At 49.1% G+C, this 27259-nt stretch overlaps 1 protein-coding gene across 2 annotated transcripts; it reads left to right on the top strand.

Moving 5' to 3' along the window:
- The first annotated feature begins 347 nt into the window (after positions 1-347).
- On the top strand, positions 348-26165 carry RNPEP (arginyl aminopeptidase). 2 transcript variants are annotated; one of them, XM_039465683.2, is made up of 11 exons: positions 348-846; positions 7200-7340; positions 7677-7825; positions 14556-14672; positions 16304-16539; positions 19497-19610; positions 21265-21377; positions 21547-21655; positions 23099-23323; positions 24455-24597; positions 25650-26165. In XM_039465683.2, the coding sequence occupies exons 1-11, from the start codon at positions 400-402 to the stop codon at positions 25806-25808; spliced, it is 1953 nt and encodes a 650-aa protein (XP_039321617.1). In that variant the 5' UTR covers positions 348-399; the 3' UTR covers positions 25809-26165. The 2 variants fall into 2 exon arrangements, with proteins under 2 accessions (XP_039321617.1, XP_074241142.1); XM_074385041.1 differs by lacking the exon at positions 14556-14672 and having other exon boundaries at positions 349-846.
- Positions 26166-27259: the final 1094 nt, after the last annotated feature.

Below are 27259 nucleotides of genomic sequence, written 5' to 3'. Positions count from 1 at the left end.
GGTGACTTGCCCAAGGTGACACAGTCCTAAAAACTGGCCTAGCGCAGGGTGTGATACCTCAAACTCAGACCTTCCCAGCCAGGGCTCGGTTCTCGCCGCTGCCTAGAAGATGAGGAAGCAGGGTCAGCAGAGAAGGGTGCTCCACCGGGACGACTAGAATACCTCAGTAGGATACAGATGGGCAAACGTGGGCTACACGATCCCACCGCCCTCTTTCGTCCGAAGTCCCGAGGCACGCGTGCAGCTTGAAGACTGGGCGCTGGAGCGAAGGTGGGGATTGCGGTAGGGCGCAGATTTCAGGGGCGGGGCCGCGCGGCGGGGGCGTGGCCGCGGCGCCCGGGGCGTGGCTTCCCGCGGGTTCGCTGCCCGGCGAGTGAACAACCGCGCTGCGGACGGACCATGGCGAGCGCCGGGCCTTTATCCGGCGGCGGCGCGGCCCGGCGGCAGCTGCACTCGGCGGAGGCGGTGGACGTGGCCTCGGCCTCTAACTTCCGGGCCTTCGAGCTGCTGCACTTGCACTTGGACCTGCGGGCTGAGTTCGGGCCGCCGGGGCCCGGCGCGGGGAGCCGGGGGCTAAGCGGCACCGCGGTCCTGGACCTGCGCTGCCTGGAGTCCGAGGGCGCCGCCGAGCTGCGGCTGGACTCGCATCCGTGCTTGGAGGTGACGGCGGCGGCGCTGCGGCGGGAGCGGCCCGGCTCCGAGGAGCCGCCCGCGGAGCCCGTGAGCTTCTACACGCGGCCCTTCTCGCACTACGGCCAGGCCCTGTGCGTGTCCTTTCCGCAGCCCTGCCGCGCCGCCGAGCGCCTCCAGGTGCTGCTCACCTACCGCGTCGGGGAGGGACCCGGGGTAAGTGCGCCCGGACCGCGCTGGCCGCTGCCTGCCCGCCCTAGCTGCCCCGAGCCGCCCTGCACCCGCACCCGCACCCACCCGGGAGGACGGACCGGGAGGACCCTTCCCGCGCGTCCCCGGAGGGGCCGAACTCCCCGCGCGCCGCCTCTCGGCCTCCTCCCGCTGCTGCCTCTTTTCCTCCCGGGCTGCCCGGTTTCTTTCTTCTGGGTTTGCTGCAGCCACTGGGCGGCGCACCCTTCGCCCTTTCCATCCTTTCTGCGTCTCCTCCCAGGCCTTGGCGGCTTGTCTAGATTGTGCCTCATTCCCGCTCCTCGCGCCCCGCCGTTTCTAAGACCTTCCGTGGCTTTCTGGATGACCGACTACTGTTCATGCACTTCATTTAGTCCTGCCTCGGACTTTGGGCCGAGGTCCCTGATTATCAGCCACTTTATCTCTGCCTTATGCTGGCTCTGGAAGTAGCCGGATGCTGATCTAGCTCCTTGTTTTGTGTGGCCTTCTAGTTACGAGGTTAAAGCTCATATCTTTTTGTTTCCTCCTGTGAAGTCCTGGATTTGATTAACGAAAGAATTTGAGTGAAAGTGAGAACTGGAATCAGGGTGCTATAGGCGTTATAATAATTTGGCCTCCTCACTGTTGGTTAACTCTTTTTTTCGGGGCAGAGGGCAAATATTGGAAATAAGAGGATGGAGTTACGTGGCTTAGGTCTCAAAGAGTCAGAAAATCGTTCCTGGAGAGTCCTTAGGCTGTGGCTGCCAGTTATCTCTCAGGCAGAGTGGGTTGCAAGTTTCACAGTAAACTGCTTGCTTACAGTTTAATTTTTCTTTTATTTGAGGCAGAGTATCGCTCTTGTCCAGGTTGGAGTGCAGTGGCAAGATCTTGGCTCACTGCAACCTCTGCCTCCCGGGTTCAAGCCATTCTCATGCCTCAGCCTCCCTAGTAGCTGGGACTACAGGCGTGCACCACCACACCCTGCTAATTCTTGTATTGTTTAATAGAGAGCGAGTTTTACCATGTTGGACAGGCTTGTCTCGAACTCCTGGCCTCAAGTAATCCACCCACCTCGGCCTCCCATCTAAATAAATAAATAAACCAACCCTGTGATAGAACTTGTTTAGAAAATTCAAGTCCAAAGCATGGGATGCAGACTAACCTCTAAGACAAAGGAAAATTCCAGTGCGTCATAGAGAAGCAACATCTGGAAATGTGTTTGGTTGCTCTGTTATATTCTGTTCCCCGATTTTTGGCAGGAATTAGAAATTAAACATAATGACTAGAAAAAAAATCAAGCCCTCCCTGAATTTGTCCACTAACAGTGGCACCTTAAATATCAAAACTGAATAGCTCTCATTTCAGGCGTGATGGCAGAGGCCTGTGCTTACAGAGAACTATCCTTTGCACTGTGAATGTCTTTACTGATGACAATTGTATTTATTCCTTCCTGTCCTTGCCACCGCGCTGGTGAGAGTTCTCCCTGTAGGTAGCACCCTCTTCATAACTTCAGACTCTTTATAAAGAGTATGTACTGCTGGGCTCTTTCATTCCGTTTTCTTTTTTTTTTTTTTCTTTTCTTTCTTTTTTTTTTTCTTTGAGACAGTTTCACTCTCTTGCCCAGGCTAGAGTGCAGTGGCACAAACTCGGCTCACTACAACCTCTGCCTCCCAAATTCAAGCAATTCTCCTGCTTTAGCCTCCTTTGCTGAGATTGCAGGTGTGTGCCGCTGTGCCCAGCTAATTTTCTTTTATTTTTATTTATTATTATTATTATTTTTTTTGAGATGGAGTTTTGCTCTTGTTACCCAGGCTGGAGTGCAATGGCGCGATCTCGGCTCACTGCAACCTCTGCATCCTGGGTTCAAGCAATTCTCCTGCCTCAGCCTCCTGAGTAGCTGGGATTACAGGCACACGCCACCATGCCCGGCTAATTTTCTGTTTCTAGTAGAGACAGGGTTTCTCCATGTTGGTCAGGCTGGCCTCCAACTCCCGACCTCATGTGATCCACCTGCCTCGGCCCCCCAAAGTTCTGGGATTATAGGCGTGAGCCACTGTGCCCGGCCCCAGCTAATTATTTTGTATTTTTAGCAGAGACGGGGATGCTGGGATTACACACATGAGCCACTGCGCTGGGCTCCATTTTCTTCACGTCATTTAAAATAACAATTACACGTCTGTAATCCCAGCACTTTGGGAGGCCCAGGCAGAGGGCTCAGTTGAGCCCAGGAGTTGGAGACCAGCCTGGGTAACATGATGAAAACCCTGTGTCCACTAAAAATACAAAAGTTAACTGGGTGTGGTAGTGGCACACCTGTGGTCCCAGCTACTCTGGAGTCTGAGGTGGGAGAATCCCTAGAGCCTGGAAGTCAAGCTGTAGTGAGCTGTGTGAATCCAGAAAATCAGAGACACGTATCAGTTAGTTTAGAAAGTTTATTTTGGCCGGGCGCGGTGGCTCAAGCCTGTAATCCCAGCACTTTGGGAGGCCGAGGCGGGTGGATCACGAGGTCGAGAGATCGAGACCATCCTGGTCAACATGGTGAAACCCCGTCTCTACTAAAAGTGCAAAAAATTAGCTGGGCATGGTGGCACGTGCCTGTAATCCCAGCTACTCAGGAAGCTGAGGCAGGAGAATTGCCTGAGCCCAGGAGGAGGAGGTTGCGGTGAGCCGAGATTGCGCCATTGCACTCCAGCCTGGGTAACAAGAGCGAAACTCCGTCTCAAAAAAAAAAAAAAAAAAGAAAGTTTATTTTGCCCAGGTTGAGGACGCGCCCATGACACAGCCTCAAGAAGTCCTGCTGACATGTGCCCAAGGTGTTCAGGGCACAGCTTGGTTTTATACATTTGGGGAGACAAGATACATCAATCAGTATGTGTAAGAAGTACCTTGGTTCTGTCTGGAGAGGCGGGACAACTCGAAGCAAAGGCAGGGAGACTAGATATGGGGAGGGAGCTTCCAGGTCACAGACAGGTGAGGCACAGTTACGTTCTTTTGAGTATCTGATTAGCCTTTCCAAGGAGGCACATCAGATCTGCATCTATCTCTGTGAGCAGAGGAGTGACTTTGAATAAAATGGGAGGCAGGTTTGCCCCAAGCAGTTCCTAGCTTGAGTTTTCCTTAGTGATTTTGGGGGCCCAAGACAATTTTTTCATAGCCTGATTACTCCAGCCTGAGCTTGACGTATGTTAAATGAGTTGTCTTTCCATAAGTGGCTAATACGGTGCATGGTACATGGTAAGCTGTGTTAGCTCTTATTGCTAACTCTTGTATTTATTTTCTTTCGTTCTTTTTTTTTTTTTTTTTTTTTTTTGAGACAGGTTCAAAAAACTCCCTACGTTGTTCTTTTAAAAACTCTCATTTCCAGGCTGGGCGTGGTGGCTCACATCTGTAATCTCAGCACTGGGCTGGCAGATCACCTGAGATCAGGAGTTTGAGACCAGCCTGGCCAACATGGTGGAACCCCATCTCCACTAAAAATACAAAAATTAGCTGGATGTGGTGGCTCATGCCTGTAACCCCAGCTACTCAGGAGGCTGAGGCAGGAGAATCGCTTGAACTTGGAAGGCGGAGGTTGCAGTAAGTCGAAATCATGTCATTGCATTCCAGCCTGGGTGAAGAGCAAAACTCTATGTCTAAAAAAAAAAAAAAAAATCTCATTTCCCAGCTGTTCAGTAAAAACATCACTGATTAATGGGGTTCAATAATCAGTCAACTGATCAATCATCATTGATTGCATGGTGGTACCATCTCAGCTTACTGCAGCCTTGACCTCAGCGGGCTCAAGTGATCCTCCCACCTTAGCCTCCTGAGTAGCTGGGACCACAGACCTGCCACCTCCACATCTGGCTTATTTTTGGTTTTTTGTTTTTTTGTAGAGATGGGGTTTCACTGTGTTGCCCAGGTTGGTCTTGAATGCCTGGGTTCAAGTGATCCGCCGGCTTTGGCATCCCAATTGCTGGGACTACAAGCATGAGCCAACATGCCTGGCCTAATTTTTTTTTTTTAATAGACTTTATTTATTTATTTATCTGAGATGGGGTCTCGCTCTGTTGCCCAGACTGGAGTACAGTGGCGCGATCTCGCCTCACTACAACCTCTGCCTCCTGGATTCAAGCAATTCTTCTGCCTCAGCCTCCAAAGTATCTGGAGTACAGGCACACACCACCACGCCTGGCTGATATTTGTATTTTTAGTAGAGATGGGGTTTCACCATGTTAGCCACGCTGGTCTTGAATTCCTAACCTCAGGTGATCTGCCTTCTTCGGCCTCCCAACGTGCTGGGATTACAGGTGTGAGCCACGGCGCCTGGCCAAAGTACCATTTTCATCAGGTATAGAGGGCGCATAGTATTCACATGATTTATCACTATCAGCGTTGACCTTGGTCCTCTGGCTGAAGCAGCGTTTGTCAGCTTTCTCCACTGTGAAGTTATTCTCTCAACCCTTTCTATACTGTGCTGTACCTGTTATAAGGAGACTAATTAAACTTTTCACACCCAAAATCTCAAAGAAAATTTCAGCATCCCAATGCAGCTTCCTTATGCCCCTTAAAATAGGTCTCAGGCAGAGACCTGTGTTCAGAGCCCTTCATTAAACTTGCCCAGGCCTGCCTCCCTGCTCTGCATCTGGAGCCTGCATCTGTTTATGCCTCTGCTCATGTTGCCATTCATCTCCTTGGGAATGTCTCCTCCTTTCCTTTCCAGCCATCTCAATCCTGCTTGTCTTTGAAGGTCCAGCCAGAAAGTTTTCTTCCCCTGTGAATCATCCTGGAGTAATCGAATCCATTTCTAAATTCTAAATGGTATTTGTTACTGACATGTTCCACCCTGTCCCCCTTCCCCGTTATATCTGTGTGGTAAATGAATGCCTGTTTGCTATAGGCAAAAACTGGGTTTTGTTGTAATCATTCAGATTTGTCCCCACTTTTTTTTTTTTGACACAGAGTCTTGCTCTGTTGCCCAGGCTGGAGTGCAGTGGTGTGATCTCAGCTTACCCCGGGTTCAAGCAATTCTCCTGCCTCAGCCTCCCATGTAGCTGGGATTACAGGCATGTGCCACCATGCCTGGCTAATTTTTGTATTTTTAGTAGAGATGGGGTTTCACCATGTTGGCCAGGCTGGTCATGAACCCCTGACCTCAAGTGATCCACCTGCCTTGGCCTCCCAAAGTGCTGGGATTATAGGCATGAGCCACTGTGCTCAGCCCAGATTTGCCCCTTTGTTTAAGAGCTAACAGAAAACAGATTATGAATAATGTAACCAGTACCTATCATATAAAATAAATTTCTTCTGGAAAGGTAAATTTTAGGAATAGAAAACATACTAGGCTGGGTGCGGTGGCTCACACCTGTAATCCCAGCACTTTGGGAGGCTGAAGCGGGCAGATCACCTGAGGTCAGGAGTTCAAGACCAGCCTGACCAACATGGTGAAACCCTGTATCTACTAAAAATAAAAAATTAGCTGGCTGTGGTGGTGCATGCCTGTAATCCCAGCTACCTGGGTGACTGAGGCAGGAGACTCACTTGAACCCGAGAGGCAGAGTTTGCAGTGAGCCGAGATCACATCATTGCACTCCACCCTGGGCGACGAGCGAAACTCTGTCTCAAAAGAAAATGGAAAACACATATTAGACTAGATGTGATGGCTTATGCCTGCAGTCTCAGCACTTTGGGAGGCTGAGGTGAGCAGATTGCTTGAGGCCAGGAGTTGGAGACCAGCCTGGCCAACATGACGAAACCCTCTTTCTACAATACAAAAATTAGCTGGGCTTGGTGATATACACCTGTGGTCCCAGCTACTTGGGAGGCTGAGGTATGAGAACCGCTTGAACCTGGGAAGTGGAGGTTTTAGTGAGCTGAGATTGCACCATTATACTCCAGCCTGGGTGACAGAATGATGCTCTGTCTCAAAAAAACAAAAAAAAAAAAAAAAAAAAAAAAGAAAATACTTAATTAATCACTGACTCCCAGTTGAGTTCTGCTTTTCTGTGTCTTATCACAAGTCCAAATACAGCTGCTTCAGCAGATTTTTGTTTGATGAGAAACCACTACAGTGAGAAGAGCATAGGTGGGGGACACATGACAGGGTCAGAGGCCAGGTCCCGGGTCCCTAAGATGACCCAGGGGATGCAGAGGAATGGACCCTTTCTGGTGGCTCTGCCCCATGAAGTGGATGTTATACCTTGGCTTAGATTCCAGGATGAACTAAATACGCAAGAGGAGAGCTTTCTGGTCCAAACCAGACTGTCTGGCAGAAAGGATTTAAGAATTACCTAAAATTCTCTCATTCCAGCCAGCTCCCTTCTCTGGCCAGACTGAGCTCGTGTGGGAGATGTCAGTTCTGAAATGTTCTTCTTTTTGCTTAGGTTTGCTGGTTGACTCCTGAGCAGACAGCAGGAAAGAAGAAGCCCTTTGTGTACACCCAGGGCCAGGCTGTCCTAAACCGGGCCTTCTTCCCTTGCTTCGACACTCCTGCCGTTAAATACAAATATTCAGCTCTTATTGAGGTAAGGAGACTAAGATTAGGTGCACCCACCCCTGGGCATAAGAAATAATTTCAGCTCTATCAATCAGGTCACATTTCAGTGGTAAATAATTATATCCCTTCAGTGGTATTTCTGAAAAATGGCTTATTTTTAAATTCTTGCACCTGCTGAAATTGTATGTAGCCCTCCTCGAAATTCCATCAGTTAAGCACAGATTTAGTTTCTTGAAACCTTGTGTTCTCCAAGATAGACTCTGGGCATTATCATCACACACATGTGGCTGGTCATGCTATTACTCAAACTAATCAAAAGGAGATTCCCTCCAGGTAAAATCTCCTAAGCTTTCTCTGTTGTCAGGTCCCAGATGGCTTCACAGCTGTGATGAGTGCTAGCACCTGGGAGAAGAGAGGTCCAAATAAGTTCTTCTTCCAGATGTGTCAGCCCATCCCCTCCTATCTGATAGCTTTGGCCATCGGAGATCTGGTTTCGGCTGAAGTTGGACCCAGGTAGGAGACAAAGACCCGACAGGCAAGGTTGGATTGACCTCAGAGGCGAGGAGGACTCTGACCAGTGGACCCACTGGGGTGGTTCTTGGGCAGTCTTGGATCCTCTCTCGGAGTCCAGAGCCTTTCTGCAGCTGAGAAGCATGCAGCGTGAACACAGCTGGAGGAAGTGCTGTTTTCTCCCTGCCTTTCTCACTCCCTGTCTCCAGTTGTAATCCTGCTTCCTGGAATGACGTCATCAGCCCTTCTAGCAGTAGCACTGCCCTGGGCTGCCTTGCCTGGGACAAGGATGTTGTCCATGGATGTTGGAATGTAGGCTGGAGTTTTTTGTTTTTTTGTTTTTTTTTTTTTGACATGGAGTCTCGCCGTGTTGCCCAGGCTGGACTGGAGTGCAGTGGCGTGATCTCAGCTCACTGCAAGCTCCACCTCCTGGGTTCAAGCGATTCTCCTGCCTCAGCCTCTTGAGTAACTGGGATTACAGGCATGCACCACACACTCAGCTAATTTTGGTACTTTTAGTAGAGATGGGGTTTCACCATGATGGCCAGGCTGCTCTCGAACTCTTGACCTGAGGTGATTCACCCGCCTCAGCCTCCCAAAGTGCTGGGATTACAAGTGTGAGTCACTGTACCCAACCTGGGAAATGGATCTTTATTAATATATTTAAGTTCTAAATGCCCTTCTAGCAACTATATTTACTTTCCTATCTTTGTACCAAATCTCCCCATTTTCTCTAGCACTTAATTCCTGGAAATATATAACTTTGGTGTCATTATTTCCTTCTAAGAGGGAAGCGTCCACAGCAGATGCATGAGTCTAAGCCTGTGGTGACAGCATTGCCTCCATGAAGTCAGATGGATCTTGTCAGGATCTTGTCAAGATAAAAAGGGATTTTGTAAGGTTATCTGAGAAAAGGGGTTTGACCAGGAGCACAAGTTTTTCCTGGCTCTCATATTTTCTGCCACCCTAGCTTGGCCCCGACGTGGGAGCATCAAAGGCTGGACAGTGAAACCGTGACCTTTTCCTGGCGCTGTTGCTGTTCTTTATCTCTGGCCCTGCTCCCAGCTCTGGAGGCATTGGTGTCCCTGACAAGATGAGTTACAAGCCTCAGACTTCATAACTTGGCTCAGTGGCGCTTGCTGGGATCATGAGTCTTGGTTTCTGGTTGTCAGATGGAATAATAGATGGGATTCCGTTGGCATCACCTCCCACTGCACACACTCAAAACATACCAATCTGGAAAGACAAAGTGCCCTCCTCTCACGAAGGGCTGTCTTTCTAATAGGGAGGGTAGGGAATAACCAAAGGATGTCATCTTTGTAATAGACAAGCAGATAGATAAGTAAAGGAATGTCGTTTTCAAGAATATCCTTACTAAGGTTCTATTTGTAACAGTTAATGGGAAATGAGAGAAAAATAGATTCTAAAGATATTGAATGGTAGAGTTTTTCTGTACTCCTGTAATAAAATGACATCATTGTATATCGAACCAGGTGACAGAATCCACTTAGCTGGTGGTAAAGACTTACTCCTTCCCTGATTAGATGGATAGTCGTTGTCTTCTGGATCACATCTTAGGGTGTTGTGGGGGTTTATTAAATGGGAGGGTCTTTTGACAAGGTTTGCCACCTATCCCAGTCCCTGTTACTGCAGGAAGAAAATCCTGGGCCAAGGGGAGTTATGACTATATCCCAGTAGGCCCTTTGATGTATAATCTTGTCTAATCCTTACACAGACTCAGTGAGGATGATACTTTCTACATTTTAAAAATAAGCAAACCGAGGCTGTGCTGAATGGCCTTGGTTTGCTTGTTTTTGCAGGACCATTAGTTGGCAAAGCTGCGATTAAAATACAGGTATTTCCATTGCAAACCTAGTGCCCTTTGCACTATACTCCTGATGATGAGATTGCGGCTTGACTGAGAGTGTCCTCATTTATTGATTTTTATTTTTATATTTATTTTTATTTTTTGAGACTGAGTTTTGCTCTTGTTGCCCAGGCTGGATTGCAATGGCATGATCTCAGCTCACTGCAACCTCTGCCTCTCAGGTTCAAGCGATTCTCCTGCCTTGGCCTCCCGAATAGCCGAGATTACAGGCACCCACCACAATGCCAGGCTAGTGTTTTGTATTTTTTAGTAGAGAAGGGGTTTTACCATGTTGGTCATGTTGGTCTCGAACTCCTGACCTCAGGTGATCCACCTGTCTCAGCCTCCCAAAGTACTGGGATTACAGGTATAAGCCACCGCGCCCAGCCGCATTCTCATTTATTTTGACGGAAATGTGTGTCCTGGCGGAGGTATCTTGGATGACCCAGGCTAGCCTGTTTTAACCCTTCTACTTTGTAGTAAGCGGAAGTCCACTGGGCTGAAGGACTGTGGTAATTTTGAAATCCAAGGTGGTGGTAGAACAGTTCACAAAGTAATTCCTTGAAGACACTGACTGCTGTCCCATGGTCTTTTTCTGTCTGGTGTCTTGTCGCATCATCTTTGGTGACTTTTCCCTTCTGTCTAATACCTAGGGTTAAGGGTGGCTACAGGGTTCTTTCTTCCCCTTCCTTCCTTCCTTTCTTCCTTCCTTTCTTCCTCCCTCCCTCCCTCCCCCCTCCCCTCCTCGTCCCTCCCCTCCCCTCCCCTCCCCTCCCCTCCCCTCCTTTCCTTTCCTTCCTTCCCTCCTTCCCTCCCTCTCTTTGTTTTCTTTTCTTTCTTCCCTTTCCCTTTCCTTTCTTGTCTGGCTGGAGTGCAAGTGTCAAAACAACAGCTCATTGCAACCTCAAGCTACTGGGTTCAAGCAGTTCTCCCACTTCAGTTTCCAGAGGAGCTGGGACCACAGGTGCATACCCCCATGCCCAGCTAATTTTGTTTATTTTTTGCAGAAACAAGGTCTTGCTTTGTTGCCCAGGCTGATCTTGAACTCCTGGACTCACAAGAACCTTCCCCCTCAGCTTCCCAAATTGTTGGGATTACAGGAATAAGCCACTGCACCAACCTTCAGGGTTTCTTGACCTCTACTCAAGGAGCCTTCTCCACTCTGTCAGCCACCCACATTCACAGCCATGCTCTGGAGTCTAGGGACTAGACATAGTCATTGTCATGAACTGTACCATATCTGAACTTTTAAGCACCGTATCCTCGTTCATTCTGACTCGCTAACCTTCCAGCTCTCTGATGGCCTCCCTCCCACTAGATCCCACCGTGTCTCCCCCTTGAACATATGGCAGCCTCCCTTCTGGAAAGCCATTCATTTCTCCTGGGCGGTCAGGTCCCTCCTGGCCGGGCTTCTCTCCCTGCCCAAGTATGTGGCTGATTACCTCTCACCAACACCCCAGACCCCCTTGCCCACTGTCCCGCTGCTATAATGTCCCAGTCCCTTGTTATACAATTCCTTTTCTCTACTTCTTTGAGTGGGTATTTGGGAGACGTAGAAAATAATGAGACTGCACTGTAATATCGCTATATATACCTTCTCATTTCTTCCTGAAACAGTCATACCACTGTACATACCCTTCTTATTTCTTCCTGAAACAGTCATACCGCTATACATACCCTTCTCTTTCTTCCTGAAAACTTGGAATTAAAGAAAAGTCGAAATAGACATTTGTGGGGTTTTCAAGAAAAGTGTAACAGATGTACAGTCTTCAGCAGCCAACGTGCTTTCGAGGTTGTTCAACAGTCCTTTTATTTATCTTTCCATCTCACTTCCTTTAAGCAATTCTAAGGCTCTACTCTTCTCTTCAAGTTTCTATCCAAATCCCGTCCCCTCACTTAAGCAGATGGTCTTGTCTCCTGCTTTACTGAGAATATTAAATTCATCAGATATGATTATGTCAGTTTCTTGTCCTCCATTTAAAAAGTCATTTCATCTGCTTTTACCCTTCCAGACTCTGACGAAGGTCCTTCCTTCTGTTGAAAGCCAAATCTCTTCCTTCCACATGCCCTCTGGGACTCCGCCTCATCATTTACCTCTTTTTTCAAATCTCCAGCCTCCCCCTCTAGACAAGTGCCAGTTTCTCTTAGATCTATAGCAAAGCAAAAAACAAACTCAAGGCTGGGTGCGGTGGCTCACGCCTGTAATCCCAGCACTTTGGGAGGTCGAGGTGGGTGGATCACCTGAGGTCAGGAGTTTGAGACCAGTCTAGCCAAAGTGGTAAAACCCCAACTGCACTAAAAATGCAAAAGTCATCCAGGCCCTGGTGGCGCATGCCTGTAATTCCAGCTACTTGGGAGGCCGAAACACAAGAATCACTTGAACTTGGGAGGTGGAGGTTGCAGTGAACCAAGACTGAACTACTACACTCCTGCCTTGCCGACAAAGTGAGACTCCACCTCAAAAACAAAACAAACTCAAAAAACCCTTGAGCGTATATTCTCTTCTGGCAAAAAACACTATCGTTTCCTCTGTATCCAGGTAGCTTGAGTGGCATGTATACTCACTGGCTGCACTTCTTGAAAACTCCCCCACCCCACAGTCATTTATTGCTACAACCTGTTGGAATCCAGGTCCCACCCCTGTCATGCCTTTGAAACTCTGTAGTAACAGAGGCCATTCGCCTCAGCACAGATGACACATGGGATGCTTTTTAGACCTCATCTTCAGGGTTCTGCTATTTTTCTTCTTCCCTGTTGGCCCTCTGGCTTCTGTGGCACCACCATGCCGGTCATAGGGCCTCCTGGTTAATCCTTTCTGGTCTCCTTCCTGGACTTCCCTGCCCAGCTCCTTGTGTGTCGGTGTTACCCCAAGCTTCTGTCCTTGACCCGTTCTTTTATCCTGCGTGCTTTTCTTGGAGAAGGTCACCCATTCTTGTAGTTTAACATATTTTCTGTGTCCTGCAGTCAGAATGATCTCTTAAAACTAAGTCTGGCCGGGCGCGGTGGCTCAAGCCTGTAATCCCAGCACTTTGGGAGGCCGAGGCAGGTGGATCACGAGGTCAAGAGATCGAGACCATCCTGGTCAACATGGTGAAACCCCGTCTCTACTAAAAATACAGAAAATTAGCTGGGCATGGTGGTGTGTGCCTGTAATCCCAGCTACTCAGGAGGCTGAGGCAGGAGAATTGCCTGAACCCAGGGGGCGGAGGTTGCGGTGAGCCGAGATCGCGCCATTGCACTCCAGCCTGGGCAACAAGAGCGAAACTCCGTCTCAAAAAAAAAAAAAAAAAAAAAAAAAACTAAGTCTGATCATGTCACTTGGCTTAAAATGCTCCTATGGCTCTGAAGGTCCAGTTCTAGTTTTTGTTTGTTTGTTTTTTGAGACAGAGTCTCGCTCTGTCATCAGGCTGGAGTGCAGTGGCGTGATCTTGGCTCACTGCAACCTCTGCCTCGCGGGTTCAAGTGATTCTCCTGCCTCAGCCTCTCGAGTACCTGGGATTACAGGCGTGTACCACCATGCCCTGCTAATTTTTTTTTTTTTTAAACTAAGAACGGGGTTTCACCATGTTGGCCAGGATGGTCTCAATCTCCCATCTTCAGGTCATCTGTCCCCCTCAGCCTCCCGAATTTTGGGGATTACAGACAGGAGCCGCCAGGCCTGGCCAGTCTCATTCATATGTCTGTGTGGGAAAGCAGCTCTATGGCCCAGCCAGGGGCTCTTGGCCAAGCAGAGCCTTTAGCTGCAGGAGCCCTGAGTCCACTGCATCTTTCCATTAGACTGGGTCTTGTTTTTGTTTTTGTTTCTTCCAAGTCACCTTTGTTTCCCTAACTTTTTATTACGAAAATTTCAAATATCTAGAAAATTGAAAGGATGATGCGTTGGTCACCTATAGAACTATCCACTTTGTCATATTAGTTCTGTTTATGAGTGGATTTGTTTCTGTTTTTGCTAGACCATTTAAAAGCAAGTATATGTGTGTGCCTCTCTGAAGAATAAAGGCATTCTCCCTTATAACCACAATCCCATTATTGTACTAAGGCAATTAACAAATTTCTCTTAACATTAATTGATTTAGGCTGGACGCAGTGGCTCACACCTGTAATCCCAACGCTTTGAGAGCCTGAGGCAGGTGGATCACTTGAGCCCAAGAGTTTGAGACCAGCCAGGGCAACATGGCGAAACCCTGCCTCTACAAAAAATAAAAAAAAATTAGCCAGGCATGACGGCATGCACCTGTAGTCCTAGCTACTGGGGTGAGGGAGCTGAGGTCGAAGGGTCACTTGAGCCCCGGGTGGCAGAGGTTGGATCATGCCACTGTACTCCAGCCTGGGCAACAGAGCAAGATCCTGTCTTTATAAAAAAAAAAAAAAAAAAGTTTTTCTCTTAAGGTTCTTTTCAATTCCAGATTCTATTATTAGAACCCTTTCTTCATCTCTTCTATAAGTAGGGAGAAGGAAACTAATTTACTGTATAAACCACTGTTAGAAGGGCTTTTGTAATGCTGTCTTATTTAATCTTCACTCATTTTACAGATGAGGAGACTGAGGCTCAGAGAAGTTAAATAACTTTTGCAAGATCGCATTCAGTAGAGAAGCTATAACCAGGTAGCACTGTGGGTTTAGATCCTGTTGTCTAAAAGAGGCAGCTTCCACCTCTGCGAGGCTGTCCTGGGTTCTTATTTCTCAGGGGTAGTGAGAGGTCTCTTGGATCTGTGTGGGTGATCTGTTCTTGCACCGCCTGTCACCGTGGTTGACTGCATTGTCACGTTCACTTGGCGGAGGCCGGTTTTCTCCAGATGCTTTCGGATCAGGTCTCTGCAGTGGTCTCTAATCACCATTACGCTTTCTTTGCTCTCCTGTCTCTAGGAGCCGGGTATGGGCCGAGCCCTGCCTAATTGATGATGCCAAGAAGGAGTACGACGGGGTGATAGAAGAATTTTTGGCAACAGGAGAGAAGCTTTTTGGACCTTATGTTTGGGGAAGGTGTGGTATTGCATTGACTCTAATGTCTCCAGTTAAGCTGAGTCCCTGGTTCCCATTCTACCTCCTGCTGTGGAGTCTCCTCCTTCTGCCTCCCAGAGCAAAGTTTCCCTGATCCCAGAAGTGAAGGAGAGGAGGGCGTGAGCCAGGCTTCTCACTGTTGCTGAACAGAGGACCTAGGAGACGGGGCCCTTTCATTTTCTTGAGACAGGAGTCTTGCTCTGTCGCCCAGGCTGGAGTGTAGTGGCACGATCTCCACCTCCCAAGTTCAAGTGATTCTCCTACCTGAGCCTCCAGAGTATGTTGGATTACAGACGCCTGCCACTACACCCAGCTAATTTTTTTTTTTTTTTTTTTTTTTTTTTGAAAGAGTCTTACTCTGTTGCCCAAGCTGGAGTGTAGTGGCACGATCTCAGCTCACTGAAACCTGTGCCTACGGGGTTTAAGCGATTCTCCTGCCTTAGCCTCCCCAGTAGCTGGGACTACAGGTGTGAGCCACCAAGCCTGGCTACTTTTTTTTTTTTTTTTTGGTGGGGGGAGGGGTTTGACACTGAATTTTGCTCTTTTGCCCAGGTTGGGGTGCAATGGTGCGATTTTGGCTCAATGCAACCTCCGCCTCCCGGGTTCAAGAGATTCTTCTGCCTCAGGCTCCCGAGTAGCTGAAATTACAGCTATCCACCACCACACCCAGCTAATTTTTTTGTATTTTTAGTAGAGACAGGGTTTCAACATGTTGGCCAGACTGGTCTCGAACTCCTGACCTTAAGAGATCTGCCTACCTCAGCCTCCCAAAATGCTGGGATTACAGGCATGAGCCACCGAGCCCAGCCAATTTTTTTGTATTTTTAATAGAGACGGGGTTTCATCATGTTAGCCAGGATGGTCTCGATCTCCTGATGTGATCCGCCTGCCTTGGCCTCCCAAAGTGCTGGGATTACAAGTGTGAGCCACTGTGCCCGGACTAATTTTTTTTTTTTAAGTAGAGACGGGGCTTCACCATGTTGGCCAGGCTGGTCTTGAACTCCTGACCTCAGGTGATCACCCACCTCTGCCTCCCAAAGTGCTGGAATTATAGGTGTGAGCAACCGTGCCCAGACGAAAAGAGGTTCTTGAGGTGATCAAAATGTGCCCTGCAGTTGCCAAGTTTGAGATGAGGCAGCACCTTCAAGGGCCGTTGTTAACCTGTGTTTTCCCATTGCTGGAAGTTTCCCCACACTCCATTTTTAACTTTGACATCTTCAGACTTAGGCTCCTTAGATAAAAGGCTCCATGTTGGTCTTTATGACGCCAGGTTGGCCGCCAGGGAACTCCTTGTGACGGAGCTGAGAGTATACTTACCACCTCCACACCTGCTTGGAAGGAGAGAGGGAAACAAGTGCCTGGCAAGTGAGCTCTGGGACAGCAGACACCACCTGGACGAGGGAAGTCCCAGGAAGGCAGGGCAGCCACGTGGGAGAAGCGCGGAGGAGCCTGGGCTGTATTTTCCACACTGGGCCTGAGATTGTCCTCTGCCTGTTTAGTGACTGCATCTCTTAGGGCTTGGAAATAGGCTGGAAAGCCATTGGTCAGGGAAGTGAGGTAGGGTCTGGTCCGGGAAGCCCGGGCCTCTCGGTGACCTCCCCGCTCCTTGGCAGGTATGACTTGCTCTTCATGCCACCGTCCTTTCCATTTGGAGGAATGGAGAACCCTTGTCTGACCTTCGTCACCCCCTGCCTGCTAGCTGGGGACCGCTCCTTGGCAGATGTCATCATCCACGAGATCTCCCACAGTTGGTTTGGGAACCTGGTCACCAATGCCAACTGGGGTGAATTCTGGCTCAATGAAGGTTTCACCATGTACGCCCAGAGGAGGATCTCCACCATCCTCTTTGGTAAAGTGCCCACCTCTCTCCTAGGGACTCCGCCTCCCATTCTTAACCTGTGGGGCCAGTGTGATCTCCTTACGGGATTTCAGAACACAAGTGGGAGTGAAGAGACGAGGCAGTACTGTATTCTTTCCAACATTTTCCTGTGTGTATGAATGGTCAAACCATAACCGATGTTTTTAAAACGTTTCCCCAGGTCATTAGATTTTCTTCTGTAGCTGCGTATATGGATGTTTCATAATTTACTGGTTGTATACAATTTCCCATTAAAATATATTGGCAAACTTCTTTACATATAGATGTCTATTTATATCAGATTATTTCAGTAAGGTTAAATTCTTAGAAACATGATTTCTGGATCAGAACTTTTTTTTTTTTTGAGACAGAGTCTCATTCTGTTGCCCAGGCTGGAATGCTGTGTTGCAATCTCAGCTCAAGCAATTCTCCTGCCTCAGCTCCCCTGCATCCCACCCCTTGTAGCTGGGATTACAGGCGTGCACCATCACACCTGGCTAATGTTTGTATTTTTAGTAGAGAAAGGATTTTGCTATGTTGGCCGGTCTGGTCTCGAACTCCTGGCCTTAAGTGACCTGCCTGCCTAAACTCCCAAAGTGCTGAGACAATAGGTGAGAGGCTCTGCACCTGGCCCTGAACAGTTAAAATTACTTAGTCTTTTTAGTACATATTGTCCACTGCTTTCCAGAAAGTTTGTACAAATCTATACTTTCATTCAGAATATATATAGCAAGAGCTATTTGTGAACATTTTAATCAGCCATTAGGAATCCTGCAAACAATTTTTTTAATTTTTAATTTTTTAATTTTTTTAATTTTTTTTTTTTTTTGAGACGGAGTTTCGCTCTTGTTACCCAGGCTGGAGTGCAATGGCACGATCTCGGCTCACCGCAACCTCCGCCTCCTGGGTTCAGGCAATTCTCCTGCCTCAGCCTCCTGAGTAGCTGGGATTACAGGCATGCACTACCATGCCCAGCTAATTTTTTGTATTTTTAGTAGAGACAGGGTTTCACCATGTTGACCAGGATGGTCTCAATCTCTTGACGTCGTGATCCACCTGCCTCGGCCTCCCAAAGTGCTGGGATTACAGGCTTGAGCCACCGCACCCGGCCTCAATTTTTTTTTATTTTTTATTTTTATTGTTTTTATTTTTTTAGGAGTCTCGCTCTGTCGCCAGGCTGGAGTGTAGTGGTGCTATCTTGGCTCACTGCAATCTCTACCTTCCGGGTTCAAGCAATTTCCCCTGTCTCAGCCTACCAAGTAGCTGGGACTACAGGCACATGCCACCACACCCAGCTAATTTTTGTATTTTTAGTAGAGACAGGTTTTCACCATGTTGGCCAGGATGGTCTCGATCTCTTGACCTCGTGATCCACCCGCCTCGGCCTCCCAAAATGCTGGGATTACAGGCGTGAGCCACTGCGCCCGGCCTCCAAGCAAATATTTTTTCCTATTGTACAGTTGAAGAAACTGAGGCTGAGAGAGGCTGAGTCACTTGCTCAGAGTCAGAACATCTAGGAAGGGGCAGAGTTGGCTGGTCTAAAAACCCTGTCCCCCTCCCCTTCACTCTTCTCTCAGTCCTTGTTTTTAATGCAGAGGAAGACTTAGAGATCCTTAAAAATTTGGGGGTGATAATTTTTTTTTATTTGACAGAAACAGTCATGAAAATAATTGTGACTTTCATAGAAGATCAAATTATTGCTGGGGGCAGTGGCCCACTCCTGTAATCCTAGCATTTTGGGAGGCTGACGCAGGTGGATCACCTGAGGTCAGGAGTTTGAGACCAGCCTGACCATATGGTAAAACCCCATCTCTACTTAAAATACAAAAATTAGGCCGGGCGCGGTGGCTCAAGCCTGTAATCCCAGCACTTTGGGAAGCCGAGGTGGGTGGATCACGAGGTCAAGAGATCGAGACCATCCTGGTCAACATGGTGAAACCCCATCTCTACTAAAAATGCAAAAAATTAGCTGGGCATGGTGGCGCGTGCCTATAATCCCAGCTACTCAGGAGGCTGAGGCAGGAGTATTGCCTGAACCCAGGAGGCGGAGGTTGCGGTGAGCCGAGATCGTGCCATTGCACTCCAGGCTGGGTAACAAGAGCGAAACTCCGTCTCAAAAAAAAAAAAAAAAAAATTAGCCAGGCATCGTGGTGTGCACCTGTAGTCCCAGCTACTCAGGAAGCTGAGATAGGAGAATTGCTTGAGTTGGGGAGGGAGGCAGAGGTTGCAGTGAGCTGAGATCATACCACTGCACTCCAGCCTAGGCAACAGAGCAAGACTCTGTCTCAAAAAAAACAAAGAAGAATATTAAATCATTATCTAAAAATATGGCTGAGCGTGTTGGCTCACACCTGTAATCCCAGTACTCTGGGATACAGGTGGAAGCTGAGGCGGGCAGATTACCTGAGGTCAGGAGTTTCAGACCAGCCTGGCCAACATGGTGAAACCCGCTCTCTACTGAAAATACAAAAATTAGCCAGGCGTGGTGGTTCACACCTGTAATCCCAGGTACTTACTTGGGAGGCTGAGGCAGGAGAATCTCTTGAACCTAGGAGGAGGCAGGGGTTGCAGTGAGCTGAGATCGTGCCATTGCACTCCAGCCTGGGTGATAGAGTGAGACTCTCTCAAAAAATAAAATAATAAAATAAAAATATAGTACTTTGATAAGCAAAGGTAACTATTAGGTGTGATTCCCCCAGTCCTCACTTAGGAGAGAGGCCAACAGCCTGAAATAACCAAGTCCTTTGTAACCCAGAGCAACAGGGAGCTAGGGACTAAGTCAGGCTTTCTGTAACTGTCCCTTTTGCCCCGGGTCCCCAGGAGGGTAATATTATTAACCTTCAGGTATCTATCGCTGTTCTTCTTGAGGCCACAAGGAGGCAGCACAGGAAAATACACTTGGATGTGGTGACAGACTTTCCTGGGGCTTATGTTTGATTTTGTACCAGGCGCTGCATACACCTGCTTGGAGGCTGCAACGGGGCGGGCTTTGCTGCGTCAGCACATGGACATCACTGGAGAGGACAACCCACTCAACAAGCTCCGTGTGAAGATTGAACCAGGTCCAGGAGGCTCCTCTGTCTGACACCCACTCCCCTCAGTTGAGCTTGGAGCCCCAAGTTAATTTGAGCTTCATGTTGATCAGTGCACACTTAGAATACCTTCTTCAGAGGGAGGAGTGCTCCAGAGCTCTTTCTAGCCAATTCTCTGGTCACTAGGCTGACTGAACCCAAGCCGTTGCAGCCAGATAGGAGTTCTGTCCAGTTCTGTGCGGTTCGTAATGACTTTACCATTGCTTTGTGTTTGTATAAGTCCATATCATTTTACCAGGCCTTTGAAACCAATCCTTCATCGTCATCAGGGCAGACCTGTGGGTTTTGTAGAGTAAAAGCATTACCGGCCGGGCGCGGTGGCTCAAGCCTGTAATCCCAGCACTTTGGGAGGCCGAGGCGGGTGGATCCGAGGTCGAGAGATCGAGACCATCCTGGTCAGCATGGTGAAACCCCGTCTCTACTAAAAATACAAAAAACTAGCTGGGCATGGTGGCGCGTGCCTGTAATCCCAGCTACTCAGGAGGCTGAGGCAGGAAAATTGCCTGAACCCAGGAGGCGGAGGTTGCGGTGAGCCGAGATCGCGCCATTGCACTCCAGCCTGGGTAACAAGAGCAAAACTCCGTCTCAAAAACAAAAAAAAAAACAAGAAAAACAAAACAAAACAAAAAGCATTACCCTTATTTTGCAGAGGACAGGTCTGAGTGCCAGACAAATTAAATGTCTTGCCCAGGTCATGTATCTAACCAGGGCATGACTACAGCTGAGATCCAGGCCCTCTCTCCAAGTTCAGAGCTTTTTACTTCCTAACATTTTCCTTCATTCCATGTGTGACGAATCTGAAACCTTTTTATGCAATTGAAGCTCATGTTCCTTGATGCTGTTAAGTGTGCAGATGGATTTCTTGGAGACTGGTAATTAGTTTTAGCCCGGAACAGTTGTAAAGACAACACAGTGGCTGCGTGCGGTGGCTCACACCTGTAATCCCAGCACTTTGGGAGGCTGCGGTGGGCGGATCATGGTTTGAGACCAGCCTAGCCACTAACATGGTGAAACCTGTCTCTACTAAAACTAACCAAATTAGCTGGGTGTGGTGGCATGCACCTGTAATCCCAGCTACTGGAGAGGCTAAAGCAGGAGAATCGCTTGAACCCAAGAGGCAGAGGTTGCAGTGAGCCGAGATCATGCCACTGCATTCCAGCCTGGGTGACAGAGCGAGACTCTTGTCTCAAACAAACAAACAAAAAAACCCACAATTGATCTGGGAGGGGAGGTTTGAGTGTTTAGGTGGTGACCAGTAGGGCTGGAAGTGACACATAGCCTAGTGCTCAGTGGGAAAAGTTGATGGAAACTACCCACACAAAGCGTATCCTGGGACTAAGGAAATGTGGCCGTTCCTCCGGAAAGCTGGTTTCTTTGTCCTCGTATTAGATCCACAGTGAGTGCCCTTCTGAGATCTTCTTGGAAGCACCTTGAGAGAAGCCAAGCTCTGGAGAGAGAGATCTTGGCCTTGAGAGGGGCCAGGATCTGGACACCTTCTTGGCCTTGTTGCTGGGGAAGCTGAATTCTGATCTCTTCCATTGCTAGTCTTTGACTTGAGCTGGAGAAGAATGTTAAGGGTGACAGGCTACAAAAGCTCAAATCTGTCTGCTTTCTCCTCTGCCAGGCGTTGACCCGGACGACACCTATAATGAGACTCCCTACGAGAAAGGTTTCTGCTTTGTCTCATACCTGGCCCACTTGGTGGGTGATCAGGATCAGTTTGACAATTTTCTCAAGGTACAGTCACATGAGGGGAGAAGGAAGAAGAGCGGATAAGCCACTGGGCCAGAGCAAGGGTAGAGGCAGGGGGCGAAAGAGGTAAGGGGTTGGAGGAGGACCCAGGACACAGAGGGACTCCACTCCCCACAGGGCCAGAGAGGGTCTGAAGAGTCTTCCCTCCTCACAGGCCTATGTCCATGAATTCAAATTCCAAAGCATCTTAGCCGATGATTTTCTGGACTTCTACTTGGAATATTTCCCTGAGCTTAAGAAAAAGAGAGTGGATACCATTCCAGGTAAGCAGAGAAACTGGCCCACAGGCTTCTTTAAAATAGTGGAGAATATCTATTTTTTTTTTTTTTTTTTTAAGACGGGGTTTCACCATGTTGGTCAGGCTGGTCTTGAACTCCTGACTTCCGGTGATCCGCCCGCCTTGGCCTCCCAAGTGCTTGGATTACAGGTGTGAGCCACTACGTCCGGCTAAGAATATCTAATTTACACTCAGAAAGATGGTGGTAGATGGGAAAACAGTAGAGTCGGCCAGGTAGGGGCACACTGGGGAGCAAACCCAGAATCCTGGGATTTATTTCACAAAAATGACTTCTTTTGGCTCCTCTCTGCCTCATTTTCTCCCAGTCTGTTTCCTTACTCTCTCCTCTGGTTTTCCTCCCACCCGGACACACATAGACCCTGAACTCGCCCGGAGAGCTGCTGCTGCCGCACCACTGCCCCAGGCCAAAACTCACATGGCAGGAGGGGTGGCAGCAGTCCCTCCTTCGGCCTTCTGAGTGAAGGCAACCCCGGTGGCTGTCCTGATTTCTGCCTGGGAGGTACCGCTTCCAAAGAAAGGACAAAAGATGTCCTGTCGCCGGGCGCGGTGGCTCAAGCCTGTAATCCCAGCACTTTGGGAGGCCGAGGCGGGTGGATCATGAGGCCAAGAGATCGAGACCATCCTGGTCAACATGGTGAAACCCCGTCTCTACTGAAAATACAAAAAATTAGCTGGGCATGGTGGCGCATGCCTGTAATCCCAGCTACTCAGGAGGCTGAGGCAGGAGAATTGCCTGAACCCACGAGGCGGAGGTTGCGGTCAACCGAGATTGCGCCATTGCACTCCAGCCTGGGTAACAAGAGCGAAACTCCGTCTCAAAAAAAAAAAAAAAAAACTGTAATCCCAGCACTGGGAAGCTGAGGTGGGCTGATCACAGGGTCAAGAGATTGAGATCATCCTGGCCAACATGGTGAAACCCCATCTCTACTAAAAATACAAAAGTTAGCTGGGCATGGTGTCATGTGCCTATAGTCCCAGCTACTCAGGAGGCTGAGGCAGGAGAATTGCTTGAACCCAGGAGGTGGAGGCTGCAGTGAGCTGAGATCCTGCCACTGCACTCTAACCTGATGCCTGGTGACAGAGCAAGACTCTTTCTCAGGAAAAGAAAAAGAGAATGTGCACTTGAATATAGCATCCGTCAACTTGGCTCTGACAACACAGTGCTAATTTGGAGCAAAAAGCACTTTTTCCCCCCAAAAAGCACTTACACTATAGAAACAGCATAATCTCTAGGATAACTAGGACCCTGTGGGAGCAAGTGATTATATGGGAAAGTAATGTTAAATGCTGGGAAAAGAGTTTGGGATGGAGAGGGGAGAAACTTGAGGCCTCTGGGAGTTGCCTGAACCAGCTGACCGTAACCTGGCCAAAGAATTCTGATAGTATCTTCTCTCCTTCTACCAAACAGGTTTTGAGTTTGATCGATGGCTCAGTACCCCTGGCTGGCCCCCTTACCTCCCTGATCTCTCTCCTGGGGACTCACTCATGAAACCTGCTGAAGAGCTAGCCCAGCTGTGGGCAGCGGAGGAGCTGGACGTGAAGGCTATTGAAGCCGTGGCCATCTCTCCCTGGAAGACCTACCAGCTGGTCTACTTCCTGGATAAGATCCTCCAGAAATCCCCTCTCCCTCCTGGTAAGAAAATATGGTGAGCCAAGACTCTGTGTGCAGAGCTTTATGTCAGGGGCTAGAGGGAGATTTATAAAAAGTAGTCTCCTGGCTGGGCACAGCGGCTCATGCCTGTAATCCCAGCACTTTGGGAGGCCGAGGCGGGCAGATCAGGAGGTCAGGAGTTCAAGACCAGCCTGGCCAACATGATGAAACCCCATCTCTACTGAAAATACAAAAATTAGCCTGGTGTGGTGGTGCACATCTGTAGTCCCTGCTACTCGGGAGGCTAGGGCAGGAGAATTGCTTGAATCTGGGAGGCGGAGGTTGCAGTGAGCCAAGATCCCTCTGCTGCACTCCAGCCTGGGTGACAGAGTGAGATTCCGTCTCAAAAAAAAGGCAAAACGTAATGATGTTTGCCCCTAGGGGACTGCCATATACAGTAGGGAGGGTGGAACTCCACAAAGAATGTGCCATCTGGAGGTTATAGGTTCTACTTACAAGTACCACAGGGACCAAGTAGTAAAGCCTGGCATTCCTCAAGTCTGAAGCTTCTGCAGGCGACTCTTGGAAGCCCTTCGTATCTATTAAGTCATTTAATTCTCACAACGCCTCTGGGAAGCAGGCGCTGTGATGTTAATGGCCAGGTAACAGAGAATGAACTTGAGGTACAAACAGGTCACGGAGAACCCAGTCATCCAAAGCTCTCAACCACATGCTTTGTGGCTGCTCAGTCAAAATAATATTCACCAGGGGGTGAAAGAGTTAGAGCCAAGATGACTTTTAGCAGGTGAGTGGTGGGAGGAAAAGTGGAACGGGATATTTTGGGGAAATGTGTCTGCTTTAATCTCGCCCTGTGGACCAGGCTGGAGTGCAGTGGTGCTGTTGGCTCACTGCGACCTCCCGCTTCTGAGTTCAAGTGATTCTTGATTCTAGCGCCTCAGCCTCCAAGTAGCTGGGATTACAGGCATGCACCACTACACCCCGTGAATTTTTTTTTTTTGGTATTTTTAGTAGAGACGGGGTTTCGCCATGTTGGCCAGGCTGGTCTCACACTCCTAACCTCAAGTGATCCACCCCCCTCAGCCTCCTGAAGTGCTGGGGTTACAGGCATGAGCCACCGTGCCCAGCCACAAACCATTTCTTTCTCTTCTCCAGGGAATGTGAAAAAACTTGGAGAGACATACCCAAATATCTCAAATGCCCGGAATGCAGAGCTGCGGCTACGATGGGGCCAAATTGTCCTTAAGAACGACCACCAGGAAGATTTCTGGAAAGTGAAGGAGTTCCTGCAGGACCAGGTGGGAGACCCCTGCCTAGCTGTTCCCGTGAGCACCCCGGGACCCACTCAGCCACACGCGCAGGAGTCACGTGGGCAGCGCTCATGGAGGACTCATCGGAGGCACTGAGGGAGGGGCAGTGACCTGAGGACCCTACGCCTCAGCCTCTTTACTAGTGTGGCTTTGGAGGCATTGCCCTAGGGACAAAAGGAGTCCTGCAGGCTTGCAGAGCTTTTTGCAGTTTAGCTGGTGAGACCCCAGGGAAAAAAGCTGCTCAGAGCCAGCCCACAGGTGGGAAAGAGGGTGACGGCATCTTGTGGGAAACTCAAGAGGGAACGGGGCCGGGGGATGAGCAAGAGGAGCGAAGGCTGGGAGGATAGGTCCCCTCTGCCCTGTGACTTGGGCACGGCTGGGAGCCCAACCAGACCCTCCATCACCATGTGAAAGTTGCCCTGGTGGGGAAGGGCCCAGGGCTCTCAGGATGAACTGAATGTCCTCAGATTCCGGAGCAGGGAGGGGGCTGGGCTGGATGGGAAGCAATGCTCAGATTCCCTGGTCTGCATGGAGTCAGGGCTTCGGGCCTCTTTGGGGATATTCTGAGCCCTCTCACGGCTTCCTCAAGGCTCCAGATTTTAGGAAGTTGTGATGTCGCTGGCTTACATTTGCGTGAGTTTGACCTGTGGGTTTTCCTTTGTTTGACTGCAGTTGGACCATCTGCAGCCACAAGCTTTAATGTGCTGCAGCCATCGATACCTGCTGTTCACTTGGTGGCTTACCACTTACGCCTTTCCAAAAGTCTGGAGTCCCATTGTGTCAACCCACCTCATTCGTTTTGTTGAGCATAGACATCCCCATGTTAGCATGGGTTGGGATGCATACTGAGATCCATCTCCATGGGTGTTTAGCCCCCAGGATGCCTGAATTAGAGCACTTGTGATGGAAAACTCCTCATTCAGCTGTGATACCCACGTCCCTTTTAGCACCTAGCCATGGCTGCTGTTAGACTGGGACTGGGGGCAGGAGGGCTGGACACACCCACCGGCAAGCTGCTTAGGCACGTGTGTTTCTTGCAGGGGAAGCAGAAGTACACACTTCCGCTGTACCATGCAATGATGGGTGGCAGCGAGGTGGCCCAGACCCTCGCCAAGGAGACCTTCGCATCCACCGCCTCCCAGCTCCACAGCAATGTTGTCAACTACGTCCAGCAGATCGTGGCACCCAAGCGCAGTTAGAAGCTCGTGTGCATGGCCCTGCCTCTTCTCTAGGCTTCCAGAATAATTGTTTGTTCCCAAATGCCAGTTCTCTGATCAACTTTCTGGAGTTTATATCCCTTTGGGATAATCTGTTCTCTAGGCTTAGGTATCTGTGGCTCTTGGGCCTCTGCTCTGGTGGGAACTTACTTCTCTAGGCCACTGAGCCCTGAGACAGAGAACCTGGCCACAGCTCTCCCCACTACAGGCTGCAGGCGCTGAGGGCAGGGGGCTTCCCCTCCCCTTCTAAGTCTCCAGGGAGGAGTGAAGAGGACTGATCTCCCCTTCCCTCCTTCCCTCCCTCCCTCCCTTCCTTCCTTCCTTCCTTTCCTCTCTTCCTCTCCCTGTTTCCTTTTTCTTGCTGATTTTATGCAAAGGGCTAGCATTCTCATCGCTCTTTTTTTCAGGTTTAATCCTTATTTTAATAAAGTTTTCAAGCAAAAAGTAAGAGTTACGGATTAAGTGACTATTAAATTTCTTTCACCGGGAGTCCTCACTGTGTTTGTTCAGGAAAGGTCACTGGGGGAGGCCCAGAGAATGACAGTGTTTCCCTGTCCTCAGGGAACAGCCAGGGCGAAGGAGGTGGGTGTCCCACACATGCATAGGAAAAAAATATATGGCAAAATGGCACAGCTGGTGCAGGAAAATGAAAAAGGAATAGCATTTCAGTTCTCCATGAAGCAGCTGAATTCTCTATCTACAGCAGCATTCCTATTTTCCATCACTGAAAAGAACAAACCGGCCAGGCATGTAGTGGGGAGATCCCGTAAGCACAGAGGCAGGAGGAAAAAGCCTCCACCTATTTCCATATAAATAATGAAGAAGAAAGTAACTAGAAATACAAGCGTCCGTAATTATTACTTATTCATATGTGATCTTAATTCTTTTACTAATGCCTCTCAGGTGAACCTGGGGTGACATTGTGAAGTGAATGACACTCAGGCAAGATGCTCTAGGCCCTCTGTCACGCCCGCATAAGGGCTGCTGGAGGGCGCCCCGGCTGTGTGGCAGTGCCAGCGCTGGGAAAGCACCCGCGGTTTAGCTAGGGAAGGAGACGTCCAAAATAGCTGAGACGTCTCCTTCCCCGGAGGAGTGAGGAGAAAACTCCGCTTCTCCAAGCTCTTGCGGTAGGGCTGTCGGGCAGGCCCGCAGACATCCGCGGGCTTAACTGTCTCTATGTGACGCTGCGCTTCAGTGCTCATGTTCCATGTCCACTCTCATTTCTGCTTCTGCACCTGGTTCCTTTTTTCTTAGAAAAGATAATCAGTAATAGTAATAGAAATCTTAATGTTGTCATTCTTTCTTGATAAGTTTGGAAAAAGTACTGATATATTATGCTCCTTACCTCACTTTGGGTGCCAGAAGTAGCCGAGCCCCTACCTGAATAGCAGGTGACCTGCTTGACACTATCACTGCCACACCCTATCTACCCT

The sequence above is a fragment of the Saimiri boliviensis genome, chromosome 14 (assembly GCF_048565385.1).
Source record: "Saimiri boliviensis isolate mSaiBol1 chromosome 14, mSaiBol1.pri, whole genome shotgun sequence".
Taxonomy (NCBI): domain Eukaryota; kingdom Metazoa; phylum Chordata; class Mammalia; order Primates; family Cebidae; genus Saimiri; species Saimiri boliviensis.
This window is presented reverse-complemented; position numbering and strand designations above follow the sequence as displayed.

Bases quoted from the DNA above. Each gene is read 5' to 3' on its own strand.
- RNPEP (XM_039465683.2), top strand. From the start codon at position 400: ATGGCGAGCGCCGGGCCTTTATCCGGCGGCGGCGCGGCCCGGCGGCAG. The intron at 21,378-21,546 runs GTACAGTCACAT...CCCTCCTCACAG, and splicing joins AGTTTGACAATTTTCTCAAG to GCCTATGTCCATGAATTCAA. The intron at 24,598-25,649 runs GTGGGAGACCCC...TGTTTCTTGCAG, and splicing joins AGGAGTTCCTGCAGGACCAG to GGGAAGCAGAAGTACACACT.